This window comes from Lontra canadensis, unplaced genomic scaffold (genome assembly GCF_010015895.1).
Source record: "Lontra canadensis isolate GAN:19392208 unplaced genomic scaffold, GSC_riverotter_1.0 scaffold196, whole genome shotgun sequence".
Classification (NCBI taxonomy): domain Eukaryota; kingdom Metazoa; phylum Chordata; class Mammalia; order Carnivora; family Mustelidae; genus Lontra; species Lontra canadensis.
Window position 1 is genome coordinate 973,603 of NW_022631190.1, and position 19,213 is coordinate 992,815.

The 19,213-nt window shown below is 44.8% G+C and overlaps 1 protein-coding gene across 8 annotated transcripts in view; it reads right to left on the reverse strand.

The window, feature by feature from the left end:
• TNIK (TRAF2 and NCK interacting kinase) overlaps positions 1-16,525 on the reverse strand; it is a 376,662-nt gene extending 360,137 nt beyond the window's left edge. For 4 of the 8 annotated variants that reach the window (XM_032847929.1, XM_032847926.1, XM_032847924.1 and 1 more), the window contains exon 1: positions 16,097-16,524. In XM_032847929.1, coding sequence (XP_032703820.1) covers positions 16,097-16,153 — 57 coding nt within the window. In that variant the 5' untranslated portion in view covers positions 16,154-16,524. Of the gene's footprint in view, positions 1-16,096 lie in introns of all 8 variants that reach the window. The other 4 variants (XM_032847930.1, XM_032847923.1, XM_032847931.1 and 1 more) reach the window with 2 other exon arrangements.
• Between the last annotated feature and the right edge of the window lie 2,688 nt (positions 16,526-19,213).

Below are 19,213 nucleotides of genomic sequence, written 5' to 3' on the forward strand. Positions count from 1 at the left end.
ATTCCAGAACAGTGTCAGGTGCTCCCATGTGTCAGTGTGACCCAAAACTCAGCACCGTGACCACATCATGTTCTGGGAACTGTAAAGCCGAGGAGCAGATCTCTGCCCGAGGGCAGCCTGTGCCACCTGCCGTCCAGCCCCTCCCTCAGGACCTGGCACACAAGCAGACCCCACAAGCAAAACATGGATTCAGTCTCCACTGTTTGGGGAACATTATACCCCGTCCCCCAGCTGCTCAGAGGGAAGGCCTCCCAACCTCACTGGGGCACACAGGACAAAACTGCCCCTTCCAGTCTTCCCGGGCATAATTTGACAGGTCTGTAGTTTGTCTCTGTCTCCGTTTTTATACCACCCAAGCCCATGTGAGCCTGGGGGGTGACCTCAGTGCTAACTGGCTCTGAGTCCCCACCCCATTCTGCTACTTCCACTAAGTTCCCAAGCCCCATTCCCTCCCCTCCTGACATTTCCCAAAGGGCGCTCTTGTGGCCACAGTGGCTTTTGCAACATCCAGCAACTTGTTCCTCCATGAGGAATGACCCTTTCAGTCCTCAGCTGTCACCCCCAGAGTTCAGCTCTTCCGCTGCCACCACGCTGGAGAATTCCTGTTATCAGGTAAGTGATCATAGCTCCCTGTAGCATCTTGCCTTCCTCCAATCTCTCTGCAGACACCCAATGTCATTGAACTCGATGAGAAGTAGCAGAAGACGTGTCTAATTCCTCTGAGCAAAACTCTGAGAGGTGAATAGGTCTCACTACAGAGTTGGTGGTGCAAAGGTGGGGTCTGGGGCTCCCCAAGCAGGAGGAGAAACAGTACACACTTTTGCAGCTTGCACCCGGATTGTATCTCGTATTCGCCAAGGCGAGGTATCCAGGGCCCTAGCGATGCCCCCAGCTCTCAGAAGGTGCTCCAGAGATGAACAGGAGGCCGCAGTCAGCTAGGGGGACGTCAGCGACTGCGGTGTCTTATAGTTTCTTAAAATGCAGAACACATACGTCCAAACTGAGTGTGGGTCACAGAGCTGCAAATCTGTGGGCCCCAGGCTGGATTACTGAACTAGAATTTGCAAACTGAATTCCCTCTAGGTGTACAGTCTTCTGAACTAAGCCAGAGCAGTGAACTTCAGCCTTGCAGTGCCCTTACCCTATAAGAAATACGTTCTATGCTGTAACTTAATACACATGTATATACAATAAATGCACAGTAATAGTTTTCTACTCTAGTCTAATTAATTTTTTTAAGCCAATTGCAACCCATTAAACTCACTCCACAACTTGTTAAGCTTTGAAAGGCTCTGGAGAGGGAGGAGGGTGGAGATTGCTGATATTGTAAAAAAAAAAGTAGGGAATGGTGAAGCCATCAAAGGCATTGCTAAATTAAGGAGTTTAGTCTTACGCTGTAAGTCATGAGAAGTCATACATTTCATTAATAAATAGAGGCAGATCAACAAAACACAGGACCTGCCCTGTGGAAATTACAGTTTCCTCTGGGGAGAGTGGTAGGGGAAGAGACAAAGAAATTATCTGTGAACCATTGGGATTGGAGAAGACTTCAAGGCAGGGGGAACAGCATACGGAATAGCAGAAGGGTGAGCAGACACATGGGAGAGAATGGAAAGCGATTCAGTAAGGAATGGCTTCAGACTGGAATAGCTATTCTAGTCCTTTCTCTGGGAGGGGAGAGAAGTTACCAGCCAACTTTTCTTAAAGGAAATTCCTACGATTACATTTATAAAATAGGAAACATCCATAGAGTAGGAGATGACATGAAGGTAAGTACAAGGCAGAAGACTGGACCAGACTTCCCGTCCCTCAAGGTCTTGAAGAGATGGTCTTCCTAGAGTAGAGATACCAGAGCAGCCTGACAGGTGAGCCTGGCCTCATGGTGTATGGAGCTGGCATAGCTGTGAAGCAGTGTCTCAGGCACGGGGTATTTTAGCAGGTTTCCCGAGGTGTAATTTACATACCATAAAATTCACTTGTGTCACCACCATCCAATTGGAGAACATATCCCGTCACCTCAAAAAGATCCCACATGCCTACGTGCCTTCACTCTTCTGTCTTCATCCAGCCAACTACTAATCCACTCTCTGTCTCTACAGATTTGCCTTTTTGGACATTTCGTATAAATAGAATCATACACTATGTGATCTTTTGCGCTGGTTTCTTTCACTGAGCGTACCATCCTCATCGCAGCACACATCAGCACTTGGGTCTTTCCCACTGCAAGAGAGTACCCCATTGTACTCCACCATATTTTGTTTACCTCTTCATCAGTGGGTAGACACTCGAGTTGTCTCCACTTTGGGCTATGATGAACATTCAGATTGCAAGTTTTTGCCTGGACATATGTTTGCCTGTCTCCTGGAGAGACATTCAGAAGTGAAATTGCTGAGTCATAGAGTAAACTTCTACTTAATTTTTTCAGAAACAGCCAAACTGTTTTCCAAAGTGGCTTAACCATTTTATAATCCCACCGGCAAAGTTTGAGAGTTCCAGGTATCCGCATTCTCAAGGATATTTTAAAATCAGATTTACGTTTACCATGGCATGAAGCATAGCATGAATACGGTTTTAACTAGCCGTTCTGGGAACTGTGAGATTCCCATGGCCTCATAATGTATTCACATTCCAAATTTCACTTAAAATTAGAAAAGAAATGATCAGAGATGGCCATTTGAACCATGCTTGAAATCACTTAATAAACAGTCACAGAAAATTTGACCAAACTATTTGTCGAATGGGGAGTTATCAGGGAACCAAGCATGACAAACGAGAATGGGCTTTTGCACACTAAACAGAGTCTCTGCAGAGACAGAATCCTAATTGTGAATCCTGCAAACAAGCAGCAACTTACAGAAGGCAGGAACCCAGAAAGAAGGTCATGGAACTATTGCTTTAAATCTGATGCAACTTGCTGTGGATCAGGTGATAAGCAAGGAAGCAGAGACCCTGCTTCCAGAAAAGAAAAGGAACAGACCTGGCCTCAAGGGGACTGAGAATACTCACAGTAATGCCCCTGCTACTTTGTAAACCCCAAGTACCTTTTAGGAACACGCTCCCAAATTAAAGGAGGGGGTGGGCACCCAGAGAACAAGCAAGGACTTTGGTTCAGACACCAGAGGGATACCAAGCTCTCAAACCTCTGCCATTTACATTTTCCAATCGAGAAAAAAAAAACCCTGTGTCTGGGGCTGGGATCTCTGCGCCTCTCACATTTTACTTTAAGTGTCACAGATATTTCACTGAATGTGTACCATCTCCCTCTCTTCACAGAGAGGCTTCCTCCTTGGGAGGGACCCTCTTTGTTCCTACAGATGTAGAGACGAAGCTAATTAAGGGCGAGCACTCTTTCTGGGGCCACCAGTTAAGTGGAGATCTAGGTACCCAGCTGGTTGGGTTCCAAGAGATTTCCCCTGCTAATTTTCAGTCACTCAAGGAAAACAAAGGAGTAACTAAGATTGAGTTACCCTGATCTTAAAGAAACAGTGTTCCTCCTTCCTCCTCTCCCCAGCTCCCCTGCCCCACCCCCTCAAAATGTGTAAACTTCTGTATTTCTCACTTTTACATCTGTTCTTCTCCCAAAATAAAAGCTGTTTATATTCAAGAAATTATGACTACAATACCAATGCGAGTTATATCTTTAAAATACTCACCGAGAGAACATACATATTGTTCTGACCCAAATGTGTGCAGTGTTCTTTCCCAGAGTGGCATCTGGGTATTAGGCTTCAAGGGGAGCTCCGTAGGGCTTTTGTTTATTCACATGAGAAGAGAACCCAGTCCTCTCTGACTGGTGTTAGAGCTACCAGTTTAAAGTAAAGAAAAGAGAGGGGTGCCTTTTTAGGAACAGCAAGCACTTGGCTTTGACCTAACAATGATACCCTTTCACCCATGCAGATAGATGGCTGAAAAGAAGCCATGTCAAATTCATAGTTTCCCGGGTGTAAGATACCACCACTGCGGGAAACTTTTTTTTGTTTCCCAAACTTGGTCCCAGGAAGAACTTCTTGAATGACACAGAGTCACTGGCAAGTAACCCCAACTAGAGAGTCGCTAACATTCCTGATTAAAATGCTTGCACAGTTCGATGATACCTCAATGATATTAAGACCTCTTCTGAAACAGATGGATCTGCCCCCCCACACACACCAGCTGCAATATTACAAAAAATTGAATCATCTTTAACTACGTATTTCTTATATCCAGGCTAATGATGATCATCTCATAACTTTTCCCTTTAAAATAGGCCTTCTAAAGGTGGGGGTGGGAGGGGTCTTTGAATTCAATTTCTTAAAAGCATCTTCCCAGCAGTAAGTATGACATAAAATTTTGATACATATTCATTATCAAGTTGTATACAAAGTTACCTTAACAACCCCAAATTAAAAAAAAAAAAAGAAAGAAAGAAAACCCCACCCAATATAAGCAGTGTGTTTATCTAAGAATTACAGATTAAAATAACAGCACAGGATATCTCGGTAGCTAGGTAAGAGATGTTTACGGATTGTTGTTACAAGGAAAGTCATATCCTTTAACCTGCTGCCTAGATTACAAAAGTCCATTTCATTTTTCCTTTCACAAAATAAATAACTCCAAGCTTTCAGGCTTCAAACAAAAGTAGAGCTGAAGGAGCTGTGAATACGGATTCCTTTTTTTGCCTCTATGCAAATACCAGCACCTCCTGGGGCTTCAAACTGAATCCCTACCAGTCCATAGGGAAAACAGGAAATTAGCACCAAAAAGATGCATCTTCTCGGTGGTGGAGGTGGGGTTTCTGTTCCCTGAATTAAACTTGCTAATTAAAAAAAAAAAAAAAAAAAGGCAATGCAAAAAAGAGTCCAGGATTATCACTTGTAAGTGTCTCAACTTTTGCAGTTCTTGCTTACAAACAATTCAAATGCATATATTAGCGTGAAGTTTCAAATTCCATATTCCTGAAAGTATGCGTCTTCCACAATTTGAAGCCATACGCCTTTATGAAAAAGTTCCAGTTACCTTATATAAATAAATCACTATTTTCTACTCGGCAACATTTTCAGGCATACTCAAATTTCTGTGGATATGCTGTGTTTTTCCAAAACAACCTGTATTTAGTAAGTCATTCTTACAATTATTTCTTTAACATATGCTTCTCCCCATTCATTAGGCACCAAGATCCATGAGGATGGTGTTCACATGTGTCTTCTTCACCAAATCCTCAGCGTCACAATGCTAGGCACACAGTAGATGTTCCATTAATATTTGTTGAATGAATGAATGAACCAGCGTGAAAGAAACGAGAAAAAAGAAAGCTGAATTTTAAAAATGCAGGCCAGTGATTCCAAACTTACGAAGTACATCAAAATTACCTGGAGGGCTTCCTCATGTACAGGTCCCATTCCCAGTTTCTGATTCAGTAGGTCACAGAGGCAGGACCTAAGAGATGAGCGTGAAGCTGCTGCTTCAGGGACCCCACTTTGAGAACCACTGTCGAGGCAGTTAACCCGTCAACCAGCTCTTAGAAAAATCACAATGCACAGGATAACATTTACTAAAAATCTACCAAGGGCAGACTCCTCCACTTCCTACTGAGAAGGCCACACAGGTCCTCGCTCCAAACTCTATCGAAATTGCCAACACAGGACATACGTGCGCGGGGAGGATACATAGACACGTGTCCAAAACAGCAAGAAATCATTAGTACAGTCGAGCTAAAAATGTTTCATTTCTCCAATGCATTTCTTTATGATGTATCCTACTGTGCAGTTTAATCTATTTTTCTCAGATGGAAATTACTAAACCGCGATGCATGGTCGTTCTTCCTTGCACAACCCCACTTCATTTCACTTACTAACGGGAGTTTCATCTGAGGCCAGGATGTGAAATGCAGCGAGGAGGCCCATTTTAAAGCTTATTGATGTTGTATATATTTTAGTGTCTGTAAGGACCAGAGCAATGAACAACACTCAGTCCTTAGTGATCAGAAAGTAAGCAGAGGCATTACTAAGGTATAGATTTAATCTAAACCTGTCACCAGGTTTAACAAGAGGATACACAAAACCAGTCTAACAGAATCCCAAGCTCGAACTCTGATCATTGCATAGGTTTTCAAAGAATGGCTAGCATTAACTTTCAAATGCATACGTGTCTCATGACCCTGTTCTGAATTTAAGTGCATTTATGTCCAAATTATAATCAGAGAGGGTATTTAATTAGATAATGTTTGCAAGTACGTTGAAGATATTAAGTGCTCTATAAATGCTAAGTATTATTATTATTATTTAAATACACTTTGCAATTACTGCTTACAACCTATTCCACCCACCACACTGCTATAATTTAATTACAGGCAGTTAAAAAAAATTAAAAGACAAAACAAAACAGAAAAAAAAAGTGTAGAAGTAGAAATGATAAAACAATGTCCATGTGAAGTCCTGGATTTCCATCCTAGGCATAAATAATTTATGAGCATTTTAAATGAAGGGTTAAGGTATAAAATCTAGTAAAGAAGGCAGTTGGCCTCCACAAAGCTGACACCCCCAGAGGTGTGTCAATTTTAATAATTTCTCACCTATAAACAGAAAAGAGACTGTGGTCCAAAATGCAAGGCCCTTTACCTTTCTGGCTGCCAGCTGCGTCTTCCATTTTCTCCACTGTAATCTTAAAATATCTATAACCATCTCAAAGAAGGTACAACTCGAGATTTTGACTTTGATAATTATCTGACAGATAAAGGCTCCAGCATGGCCCCCTGCTATAACATATCTTCTGGCTCATCTTGCTGGCCTCTGCATCAGTGCTCTGCAGTTCTTAAAAAATGGAAACCTCTGAGCCCGATTCCACATGTCTTCCAGACACACCTGCCGCGTGATTTTCCAAAGAAAATGACAGATTGAAGGAAAACATGCCTTGTACCCAGTGTACAAGGAAACCACCGCTAATCCCCAAACAGTTCACATTTTATGTTTTCACATTTTCAAGGCAAGAAGAAGAACAATTAACATATTCTAAACTGACCTTGGTTATTTAAAAAACAAAATCACAAGCTAATAACACTTGAGCACCATAAGCTCATCAAAGAGAGGTTGTGGCCAAAAGAGAGGCTTCTGGGAAATCTGAGAACTTTAGGGAGATAATACATCAGATAATTCTGATGTCCTGACAAGGTCTATGGGGCAAATAATGGCCATGTGAGTCATATTGGCAGTGGCTTTGGGGCAGGTCAGTTCTAAGTGCAGTCATTTCGTAGCTCTATGACTTTTGGTAAATTAATTGATTTTTCTAAGCCTCATATGTTCACCTATAAATGATAGACACCTACCTCACAGGAAATTTAGAGGAAATCTGACAGTATCAAGAGACTTTGAGGTCATTTACACACTTTCTTTTTTTTCTTTTTTAAGATTTTATTTATTTGTCAGAGAGAGAGAGAGAGAGCACAAGCAGGGGGAGGGGTCGGCAGAGGGGGGAGCGCCAGGCAGAGGGTGGAGTGGCAGGCAGAGGGAGAAGCAGGCTCCCGGATAAGCAAGGGGCCCGATGCAGGACTTAATCCCAGGACCCTGGAATCGTGACCTGAGCCAAAGGCAGAGGCTTAACCAACTGAGCCACCCAAGCATCCCTCATTTACATCTCATCATAAACTGCACTTCTAAGAAATTCTAAGGACACAGAGATCTATACAAAGATGACGTATGTTTATTGACACACTATCTACAAGAAATAACCAAAAGTTCATCAATAGGAATTGGTTAAATATAATAAGATTCATCCCCACAATAAAATGCTAAGCAGTCATTAAAAACATATGATTATAAATTTGAACCCTGACTGAATACTTGAAGAAATATTAAATTACATACTAATTTCGAAGCATGGTAATAGAATTGTGGTGATGTATTTTTAAGAGTGTTTATCTTTTAGAGATGCATACTGGGATATTTACAAATGAAAGAATATGATGCTTGAAAATAATATGGGGGAGGAAGCGGACGGAGCTGTAGATAAAACAAGACTGGGTATGAATGGATCATTGTTAAGTTGGGGCTCATTCTACTCTTCGGTCTATTTTCCGTGTCAGTTTTATTCAGATTAAATTCACACTCCACAAAATTCACCCTTTTGAAGTGAACAAGTGATTTTTAGTATGTTCACAGAGCTGAGCAACCATGACCACTGCCTAATCTTAAAACATTAGCAGTCCCTTTCCACCTCCCCTCAAGCTCTAGAAACCACTAAACCCCTTTTCTTCTCTATAGACTTGCCTATTTGGGGCATTTCCAATCAATGGAGTCCTCTAACATGTGGCCTTCTGCGTGTGGCTTCTCTCACCCAGCATAATGTTCCTCCATATTACAGCACATATTAGCACTTCCTTTCACTAATGAATGATACTCCACTGTACGGATACACTACATTTATTCACTCAACAGTTGGTGGCCATTTAGGTTGTTTCCCCTTTTTGGTCAGGATGAGTGATAATGCTACAAACAATTGTGTACAAGTATTTGTTTGGATATATGTTTTCCGTTCTCTTGGGTATACACCTAGGAGTGGAATTGCTGGGTCACATGGTAACTCTATCATTTAACATTCTGAGGAACTGCCAACCCGTTTTTACAGAGGGCTGTACCACTTGACATTCCCACCAGGAATGTATGAGCATTCCAATATTCCTTCGACTTTCACATAAGTTTAAAATTCCCCATGGCGAAGAATTTTTTAAATTATGTTACAGAAAAACATTAACAGCATGCAAAAAGGGTGACTATCAAGTTTAAAAAACAGGTTGCAGGGGCACGTGGCTGACTCAGTCAGTAGAGTATGGGACTTTTGATCTTACGGTCATGAGTTTGAGCCCAACACTGGGTGTAGAGTTGACTTTATAGATAAATGAATAAACAAACAAACAAAAGCAGCAAACAACTGAAAACAAGTTTTTGAAAAAACAGGTTGCAGATAATTTCAACAATGTGATCTTAATTTTTAATGCTATCTGGTTAGCAGGGCACCTGGGTGGTGCAGTCTGCTGGGTGTCCAACTCTTGGTCTCGGCTTAGGTTGTCATCTAAGGGTTCTGAGATGGAGCCCCACCTCAGCTCCACACTGAGCAAAGAGTCTGCTTGAGGCTCTCTCTCCTTCTCCCTCGCTCCCCACCCCCTACCCCGCTCGCTCGCTCTATCTCTCAAATAAATAAACAAATCTTTAAGGGGAAAAAGGGGTACCTAGTTAGCTACACATAGAAAAAAAAAACCTACTAAGCCATACACCAAAAAGAGTTCTGCAGCCCCAAAGGCCATCCTGGTGGCAAGTCCTAAGAAAATCAAATCTATACACTGCCTTCCTGCAATTCACTGTGTGGTAGTGAACATAACCAGGATAGCAAATTCTTTTTTTTTTTAAGATTTTTATTTATTTATTTGAGAGAGAATGAGAGCTCGAGTGGGGTGAGGCACAGAGGGAGAAGCAGACTCCTCTTGAGCAGGGAGCCTGATGTGGGGCTCAATCCCGGGACCCTACAATCAAGACCTGAGCCGAAGGCAGATGCTTAACCGACCGAGACACCCAGGCGCCCCCCAGGATAGAAAGTTCTATGTGTGATGTCAGTTTTGAAAGGGTGTACAAATGGGATGGATACTACTACCTGAGAGAAATCAGGGACAATTTTGTGGGAAAGGTGGCATCTGAATGCTTAGTGTTAAGCTAGTAGGTACAGAAAAGGGCACCCGCTAAAGAGCATCCATGGGGAAATGGAATTTGTTCTCTGTGGCAGGAGTAAAGGATTCTGACTACCAAGTCAGAACCGCAGCGCATGGCGGGAAGCCCAGCGGAATTATAGCTGGCCTGACGGTTGTGCTGAAGAGCTCAGGCGTGGGTCTGTAGAAGGTGAGGAGTCAGGGAAGGCCGTGAATAAGAAATCCCGAGACTGAAAATGCGCCGCCTGAAGAGCAATGTGGCTGCAGGGACTGGTACAGAAAAACTAGTCTGGAGAAGGCTGGTGGCAGACGCTTGGGGAAGCAAGTCTTGTCACGGCTGCTGCCCAGGGGACCATCCCTGCAGTGTTTGTAGAGAGGAATGGAGCAAAAGGCCTCAGGCAAGAGACAGTAAGGAAGGTCATGAAAGATTGGGGTGAAGTCAAATGTGTTTCGAGAATTTCCAGGCACCCCTAGAGACAACTGGAGAACAGCCTGGGTATGTAAAAAGCAGAGAGCGAATCATCTTTCTCTAGAGGGAAATAAGCTTCCAACCAGAACGAAAGAAATTACAAGCGGAATTCATCCAACATTTTCTATTTAAGTCCTCCCTCTCTCTCCTCTAGGAACCTTATATTTATATGAGCAGAATAACATTTCATTCAAAAAATATCACCCAGATTTTCTTGGAATTCTCTGCACACTGCTAGTTCAGGCCCTGTTCTAAGGCAGCTACTTCCCCCACAGATATGGAAGAACCAATTTGACACAAAAGCATTTTTCAAACCCTAAGTTATCCCAAATTCCCTCAGAATCACAGACTCAGAGACCAGGGGTACTCAGCTGGGCGTGGCAGCCACGATCCAATCACAGTAGCTCAAAGCCAGGCGGACATTCAAACCGTACCCCTGAAGGAAGGAATGGGATGGGACGAGAAGGGCGTGGAAGACGAATACCGGGGCAGAGACACAGAGACACAGCAAGAAGACTCAAAATGATGAGACTGCAAGAGCCTTACAGGTAAGGTGGCAGGCGGTGTGCTATTTTCGTGAAGGAAAAAGGCTGGTATTCTTTAGTCAAGAAAATATTCTATGACCTCCTAAGCAGACAGTTATTCAAACAGCAAATAACGACTTATATTCGCTTTTGTACTAAGATTACTCCAGTTAGTAATGGACACTGAAAATGATTATGCACATTTCTCTGATGTTCTGATAACTACCACTACACACTATTTCATTATGAGGCAATGTCATGGCAAAGAAAACACCTGTTTTATATCTCGAAAAAACAACAAATGTACCTAATTAAAAAAAGACTCTGATATTATTTTAAGATACTGTCATCTTATAGTTCTTGCAACTTCACTAAATTCTCATTTAAGACCAAATTTAATTAAGTGCTCTGGGATAAGGAATGAATGTTTTAAGATTTCTTAACCCCCTGAGACCTCTGACCTGAAGGCTTTAAATACAAGACAAATATTCTATCATTTCAGGTGCCCACTCTCCTCCCCAAAACACAAACTTTGAAAAGGCACAGGCATAATAAATGTTGTTTTACTTAAATTATGGTAATCCATAAAGAGGGGGAAAAGTTTAAAAAGAGAGAGAGAGAGAGAAGAAAAAAAGAAGAAAGTTTTAATGAATAATGCTGATACCTGACACCGGTTTAGAAATACACTAGGGGCGCCTGGCTGGCTCAGTCATTAGAGCATGCGACTCTTGATCTCGGGGTTATGAGTTTCAGCTCCATGTAGAGATTACTTAAAAATAAAATCTTTAAAAAAAAAGTAATGAATGCTGACCCTGAGGCAAAGGTCAACCCAGGCCCGCAAAGAAACATACAAGGTCATCTTGACACATAAGAAAAAAGGTGCTATTAGAAAGATGCCAGACCTTCTGTTATCTTTTTCTCAGGATCATTTTCAATTAAGTGGAATCACTGGCATCAAATGATAGAATCAAGATTCCCATAAAATTCAATTTAATCATGGAATAGTATATTTGTGTAGTGCTGTACGGTTTTCACAGCATTGCCGTAAACACTTTGATTGTTGAAGCCAGCATATGAGGAAGCAAGCAGTTGAGATCATTCCCATTTTTAAATGAATTATGGTTACAGGACTTACCCAGAGTCACGGAACTACTATGACATGGACACAGAGCCCAGTGCTCAGTCCACGCCATTCACTTACTCACTAATTTGTGCATTTATCTGTTTATGCAACTAACTACAATTACAGACTCCAAGACAAGCAAGACCTAACCCCCGGCCTCATGAGGCCAGAGTTCATTAAGTAGGCAGAAAATAATCCCCACACCATTTATAACACCAGGACAGAAAGTGTGGCAGGAGAGATGTGTGCAAGTCTTCCATATGAAGTCAGTTCTTAAATCTAGGTCTTAAGGGACAAAGAAATAGCTGGGCCTAGAAGGCAGTGAGGGGCAGGGGAAAGACAAGCAGAGGTCATCTAATTCTGTTCACACAGAAAAGTGAGTGCGAGTCCTGGCAGAAACTGAGAGTGTGAAGTCAGCAGCAGCCAATCTTGGCCTTCAATGCCTGCCTCCGTGGGCCAAACGAAGGACAGCCAAGGTGCTCAGACTCAGATATATGCCAATCCCCAAAAAGCTTTCTGGGCTGATCTCACCTCATATGTAATAAAGCATACCAGTGGCAAATTTCATTTCTCTTAATACTGTGATGTCTTGAAGGGAGAATGACTCAAGCCTTGAGTTTGAATGAGTAGATTGTTTTCCGTAGCCTGTGTATGTATACACACATTTCATACACCCACACGGGTAGTTTATAACCATAACACTATATATTAGTATCCACATAGATTATGCAAAACACACATAGGACTCTATGAACCTCACATGCAGAGACATCTGAATAATGTCATGTCCAGACTGACCCCATGGGACCAATTCAGCTGGAGATGGGTAACTGAGAGAGAGTACTATGCAGGACAACCATCTGTCCTAGATGATTCAGACCGTCATTTGCCAGTAGGGGAAGAATTGGGGTGGGGGAGGCTGGAACAAGATGAATTCCAAAGGTAACTTACTGCTCCACAGTTTTATGTGTTAGGAGCTTACCTGCATGAAGCAGTTTCTCTAGTCTCGAGAAATACAATTCCATGACTCTGGTGAAATAATTCCTCTGCCATTTTTTTGTGCTCAGGCAGAAAATGTATGATTGATTTCTGATTCAGCCACAGACAGTGTGACTTAGAGAAAAGAGCCCTGAGTGAGAAGTCAGGAAACCTAGATTTTTCTCCCCAAACCACCCTTTTTACCTCTCTCACCCCCACCCCAGGGGAGACAGAGCTGTGTGACCTTGGACAACAACTACACCTCTCTGGCTTCAGCTTAGTATTAAATGAAAGGAGTGGCTAAGAGTTCTCCAATTCTCTTCCAGCTCTGAGTCTATGAAGTCATCCCCTTCCTCCAACACTTAGTTTATCTCCAGAGCTCTAAAAATTGGGACTAATAAAAATGGATTCAGATCATCTCTTTTCTAACCAAAGAGGATGCTGTTTTATCTTACTTTCTAAAATCATCCAAATCTTGCATAATTTAAATGATCAGTGCTGTCACTGGTTGCTCTGGTTTAAATTATGCATTGTTGCTATTTGGGGAAAATTTAGACTGGGTCCAGTCTGGGATCACTGGCTGAGAACAATAAGCCCCCAAAGTGAGAAGGATAAAGGCCTCTCCAAACAGGATCTGCTTTTAATGCACTGAGCTCAGGGTTTACAAAAAGAGCATTGATTGTATACATTAAAGAACCCAGCAAGGGACTGGTTAAGGCTGCAGCAAATTCTCCTGGATGCTACTGACCTTGGCTGCATTTCAGGGGTCAGGCTTTCCCTGCGAGGTTCTCAGCAAGCAGGCTTTTCTGAGGGGTTAGGAACAAATGAGACCTCTCATCTAGATAAACCCACCTCTCCTAATTTGGGAAGACAGACATTATCTGCCCTCTGGTTTGTGGAGATCACCTAGATGGCCTGTGGACTCAAGGGCCAACCTGCACACTTCACCCCCTACAAGACTGGCCATACCCCTCAGCATCCAGGAGGCATTTGTCACTACATCTGCATTTAAGTCTTCCAGCCAGCAGCTCCCATCCCTAGAGCTGGCCTTGGCCCTCCCTTTTTACACACCTCCTGCAGGCAGAAATACAGAGGCAAAGCACTAAGCCCAGGCCACAGAGAGCGATTTCAGTGAAGCCTGCAAAGATATCTTTTCAAAATACAGATCTCTGGAGCACAGGCCTCCTGTGTGTGAATCACACTCCAGGCAGGCTGGTGAGCACTCGTGGTTGCTCACGAGCCTGCAGGCTCTGTGCTCCATATCTCAGAAAACCTTCCCCAGGAAAAAGCCCACAAGGGACACCTCTGACCAAGCCCAACTTAAAAATCGCATCGGAGAGCTTTCCATTAGAGGAGCAATGACGAGATTCTAGCTCAGGAAAACCACAAGCCTTGCGCATTGTTCAGACTCCTTCCCCCTACCCCCCCACCCTACCCCCTACTGGGCTTTGCCACTCTCCTCTACCCTGTAGTCTGGGCCATCCATCCACCTGATTAACCCGCTGGCAGCAATTCCCAGCGCAGAAAGTAGGGCAGATGAACACACACAGTCTGTAAAGCAGGAAACCACAGTCTTAGCCAAAGCACCCACCCTGTTACCAACCCCCGCCCAGCTGCCCAGGGGGCAGTGGGTTCTGAATGTGGCATTTCTGCGCCAGGGAAATAGACAGCTTACTGTAATACTACATGAATGAGCTTTTGCTGTCCAATGATCAAAAAACCATTTCAAATGGCATCTATGTTCCTTCTCAACCCCTGGACTGCCTTGCAGAAACCTCACCTCTTGGATAAAAAAGAGGAGGGGAAGTTAAAAAGGAGCTGTGTAGGGAGAGAGGATTGATGAGACTAAAGAAAAAGTACCACTTTGACTGTAAAGGTAGCTATTTAAAATAACCGTGGAGAATGAGGCAGTGTCAGGAGAAGTAATGAAGATTCAGGTCTATAATCCCAAGATTTAGCAACGGTCTAACAATGTATGCCTCGGGAGGGCGTGTGAACTTCCCAGCTTCACCTATCCTGGGTGTCTGTATGGAGAGACACCATCAATTCCGTCTCAACCGCCCCCCAGGCTTCAAGTATATATGTGGTTGTTTTTTTAAATTTTATTCTTGGCTCAGGAGAGGAAGAAGCCATCCTTAAATTGGTATCCAATTCTTCTCAGAGCCCCCCCAACGCTGCTGCTGCCGCCATCCCCACCCCTCACCCCCTTTTCGGCAGGCAGCATCTAATTAAAATGGCAAGAAAGCTCTGCCCCCTTCCCCGAAAGAGTGTGCTGGGAGTCGAGGGTGGGGGTGGGGAGTCGTCGAGGCTACACTGGAATTCCTGGGATTCTGATCTCAAAACAACAGCAAAATGGATTCTATAGCAGTGATGTCTTGGTCAATATAATGAAAAGGCGTCTGAGGCAATTCACGTGAAGGTAAACGCAAACCCGCGGGGCTGGAGGGAAGTAGATGCTCTCTACAAAGGACTGGCCACAGACACAGAGCGAACACGAACACACACACACACACACACACACACTCTCTCTCTCTCTCTCTCTCTCTCTCTCTCTCTCACGGGAGTTCCGGTCTGACTGGGGAAAATCTGAGAACACATCCTTTCACCTGCTTAAGTTCAGCCATAAAACCGAAATGTCAGAGGCACCAAGTCAGAAAGCACAGGTAGGGCTAAGTCAAACCATAAATAAAGGTGAGTGGCAGACTGGCACGGAAGAGAGCGCTGAGAGGGAGTCGGGGCGCGGAAGGCGGAAAGGGGGTAGAGGAGGCAGTTGCCATCTACAAGACCAGCATTGCAATAGCTGTCCCCTTGGAGCGGCAGCTTCGGCTTCGTGGGGACAGTCGGGCTCACAATGTCATCCTGCAGGTAGCTGGGAAAAGTGAGTGGCCAGTGCCTTTATTCACGCTGCCGTTATTCTTTTTGCAAAAAGGGACAGTGGGGTCTCGCGCCTTGGCACGAGGTGACCGTCCGGGGCGTGTGTGCATACCACGCGCGCGCGCGCGCGCACACACACACACACACACACACACACACACCACGAGCGTTGCATTTCATTTTTACGGCTATTACACCGGTCTAGGACGAGACTGGCATTAGCTCCACTGGTTCTCGGGGGAGCCTTGGCCACAACCGAAGGAGGACACGTACCGCACAGCCCCTGCGTGGAGGCTTAGCCAAGAGCACCTCAGCAGACCCCGAATCATAACGAGAAGCCAGGTTCCCTCCACGTCGCATTCGCCTCTGCCCACCGATGCCGGCCCCAGTTTACGCCCCGAGCCCATCAACCCGGACCCAAACCACTGTAAAGAAATCAGAAAACATGTCCTGCTCACCCTCAGAGCCGAGAGATCGATTTCATCCAGGCTGCGAGCCGGGGAGTCGCTCGCCATGTCTACTTCTTCGCGGGAGAAATGGTCCAAAACCACCCTGAAGCTTCTCCCTTGGAAATTCCACCTTGGTCTATTTCACTCGCGTCCTCATGCGGGTGTCGCGCCAGAGGCCCGGGGCCCAGCCTCCCCCGCCCACCCCGGCCCCACAGCACCCGATCCCTATCCTCCGCTCTTCTTCGATCCGCGGGGTCCGGGAGCCCAACCTGCGCGGATCTCCAAGCCCGGAGCCGCGGTGCGTGTGGGCTGCGCGCCCTGCTCTGCTAAGGGCGCTGGGGCTGCGTGGGTGTATTTAAATGGGACATGCTTCTTTGCTTGTGCGTGGATGGCGGCTGCATTGGCTGTTATAATGAGACACATCAACTCCTCCACTCTGCTGGGAGGGGGTAGGGGTGGGGGTGGAGAACCACACAGAACTGTCTATCACCGCTTCCTGGGAGGAGTAAAGAAGGTGGGGGGGTGGCGGAGGAGGCGTGGTCTCCAACCCGGGAGAGGCCGCGCTTCCTGACCCGGTCCCTCTGCACCAGCCTGGGTGGGGGAGGGGCACGCACCCTTTCCGCCCAGGCTTTTGCAGGCTAATCTGGTTGGATGTGAAAAGCTGTTCCTGAACCCTGGCGCGCTTATCGTAGGGGCAAAGGGGCTTTATTTTTGTGTGTCCAATTCGTGCACTGCAGCACAATGGCTCTCAATCGCATCGGGGGGTTTTTCGGCAGGGTTCGCTGCTCTAGCGCTGAACAAATCCAGAGGGGGGAAGAAGAGCGACGAGCCTCCCTCCCCCACTAATTATTTGTGGGGTTGGAGTAAGACGGGCTGGTGCAACCGGTGCATATAAGGACTTATGTGCAGGGAAGGGGATCCGCCTCCAGGCGCAGAACGAATGGGGGAGAAGCGCACTCTGCACTCCAGAGGTTTGCTTCGGCGGCGGGGTCCGTCCGCCAGCGACCCCGGGATCCCGGAAGGCGGGTCTCGAGGGCGGGTCACTGGCCGGTCGAGGGCTGGGAAGGTTTGCCAGAAGCGGGAAGACGGAGATCTGAGTTCCCGGTTGGCATCGCCACACCCAGGACCTGCCCGTACTGCAATTCCCCACGGAAACGACCGAATTGAAACGAGAAGCTTTTTCTCTGGGTGCAAGAGCTTGAGTGCTTCAGGTAACTCCCACGGCAACACCGGGTAAGGCAGCACATGCCGCCTCCCGACCCTGCGTTTCCCTTTCAGGCAGCATTTCCGCCGCTGACCTACTCAGACTGATACAGAAAGTTTGGCTGGTGGGTAAGATGTAACATACAAAACGCAGGGCGTGAGAGCGATCTCACTCCACCCGCTTTCTCACTTAAGGCTGAACGTTTACAGTGGTAAACATGACATTCCGTAATCAAAAGTATGAAGTCACTTCCCCCAGTCCCCCGCACAGCTCTTCCCCTCTGCTTTGGCCACGCTAAATACATAGGGAGAAATGCTAAAATTCAACTTTTCCCCAAATACAGCACTAGTTTTGAAAGCATTGTCTGCACCTCTGTTAATATGACAATTTACATCTGGCCAAGTGCAGCGAGGGCTTTGGAATCATGTGGTGTGGATGTCGGTTTCAGAATAAGACTTTTGAGTGAATGAACAGAAGTCAGTGCAGTTAGTTCATCATGACTGCAGACATGGAACACTTCTAAACAGCATTCGCTATGCGCTGTGGTTTTATTGTGTTGTTAGTATTATTGTACTTATTTATATGCACTGGGGAACATGAAACTGGAAAATTGTTCCAACATCTCAATGGCCACACAGTTATTTAGGAGCTTTTGCCCTTAAAACGTCAAACGTTTAAATGTGTTATGTTCAGAATGCTCCATTTGATCTCTCATTTTCTAATGAAATCAGCTTAAGTAAGGAGCAAGAAGCCACCGAGTAATGTTGAAATGACATAAAAAACCTGTCATTTCCCATCATGGTACTTCCCATCATGGTCCTTATTTTTCCCTTCTCTGTCCCTTTTTTACCCTTAATCTAGATGACAAAGTATTCTCTCAGTGTTGAAAGAAATCATTAAGATCAGGTATTTAGATCTATTAACGTAACTATTTTTAAAACTTCAAACATACGAGAAATGAGATAAATATTTTTTTCTTCAAGGACAGTCTTCATCTTATATGACAGATTTTATCTGAAACATCCTTTCTTCCCACCTTGAACAGCTGTTCAGGCCATGATGATGCTATGATACTGGAACTAAATTCTACCCTTGGATTTAGAATTGGAAGACTGTATGTTCAGTACAGTAATGGGTACTAAGTGGGGGAGGGCTTCAGTAGAGGCTGACTGGATGAACAGAGTCAAATGGAGGTGGGGGTTGGTGATGGGTGCAGGAAAAACCATAAAAGGAGAGATTACCATAGTCAAGGTCCCTTCAGCTAGGACTGGAAGGAGCAAACTCCAAGCTGTTTGTGCTGGAGGTGAGGTAATAGTGGTAAATGGACTGAGAAAGGAAGCAAAGGTCAGCTTCTCATGTCTCATTAAGGAACTTGAACGCTATCCTTGAGGTCAAGTGTGTATCAAATTTCAGCCATTTCAGTACAAACTCCTCTAATTTTTTGTCATGTCTGTGTACGTCCCATACTATTATCTACTTCATATTTTTCTTTCAAGCAACTCTTTTCTTTTTTTTCTCATTTAATTTAAAAGGAAACAGGTGCCTGGGTGGCTCAGTCGTTCGGGGGCATCTGACTCTTGATTTCCGTTCAGGTCATGATCTGAGAGCAATGAGATGAACCCCACATTGAGCTCAGCACTGGGTGTGGAGCCTACTCAAGATTTTCTCTCCCTCTCCTTTTGTCTTTTCGCCCCCTCCGCACCCGCTGGCATGGATGCACCCTTTCTCTCAAATAAATATACAAATAAATAAATCACTACAGTAACTGGAAAGGTACCAACACTTGCTAAAAAATAGAAGGAACCATCAAAATAATTATAATGGGAAATAAAGCAATATTATTTAATTCTGCTTATGGCTGCCTGCTCCAGGCTTCTAGCCTGAGGCCTGCTATTCCTTTCTTAAAAGAAAAATTAGCAATG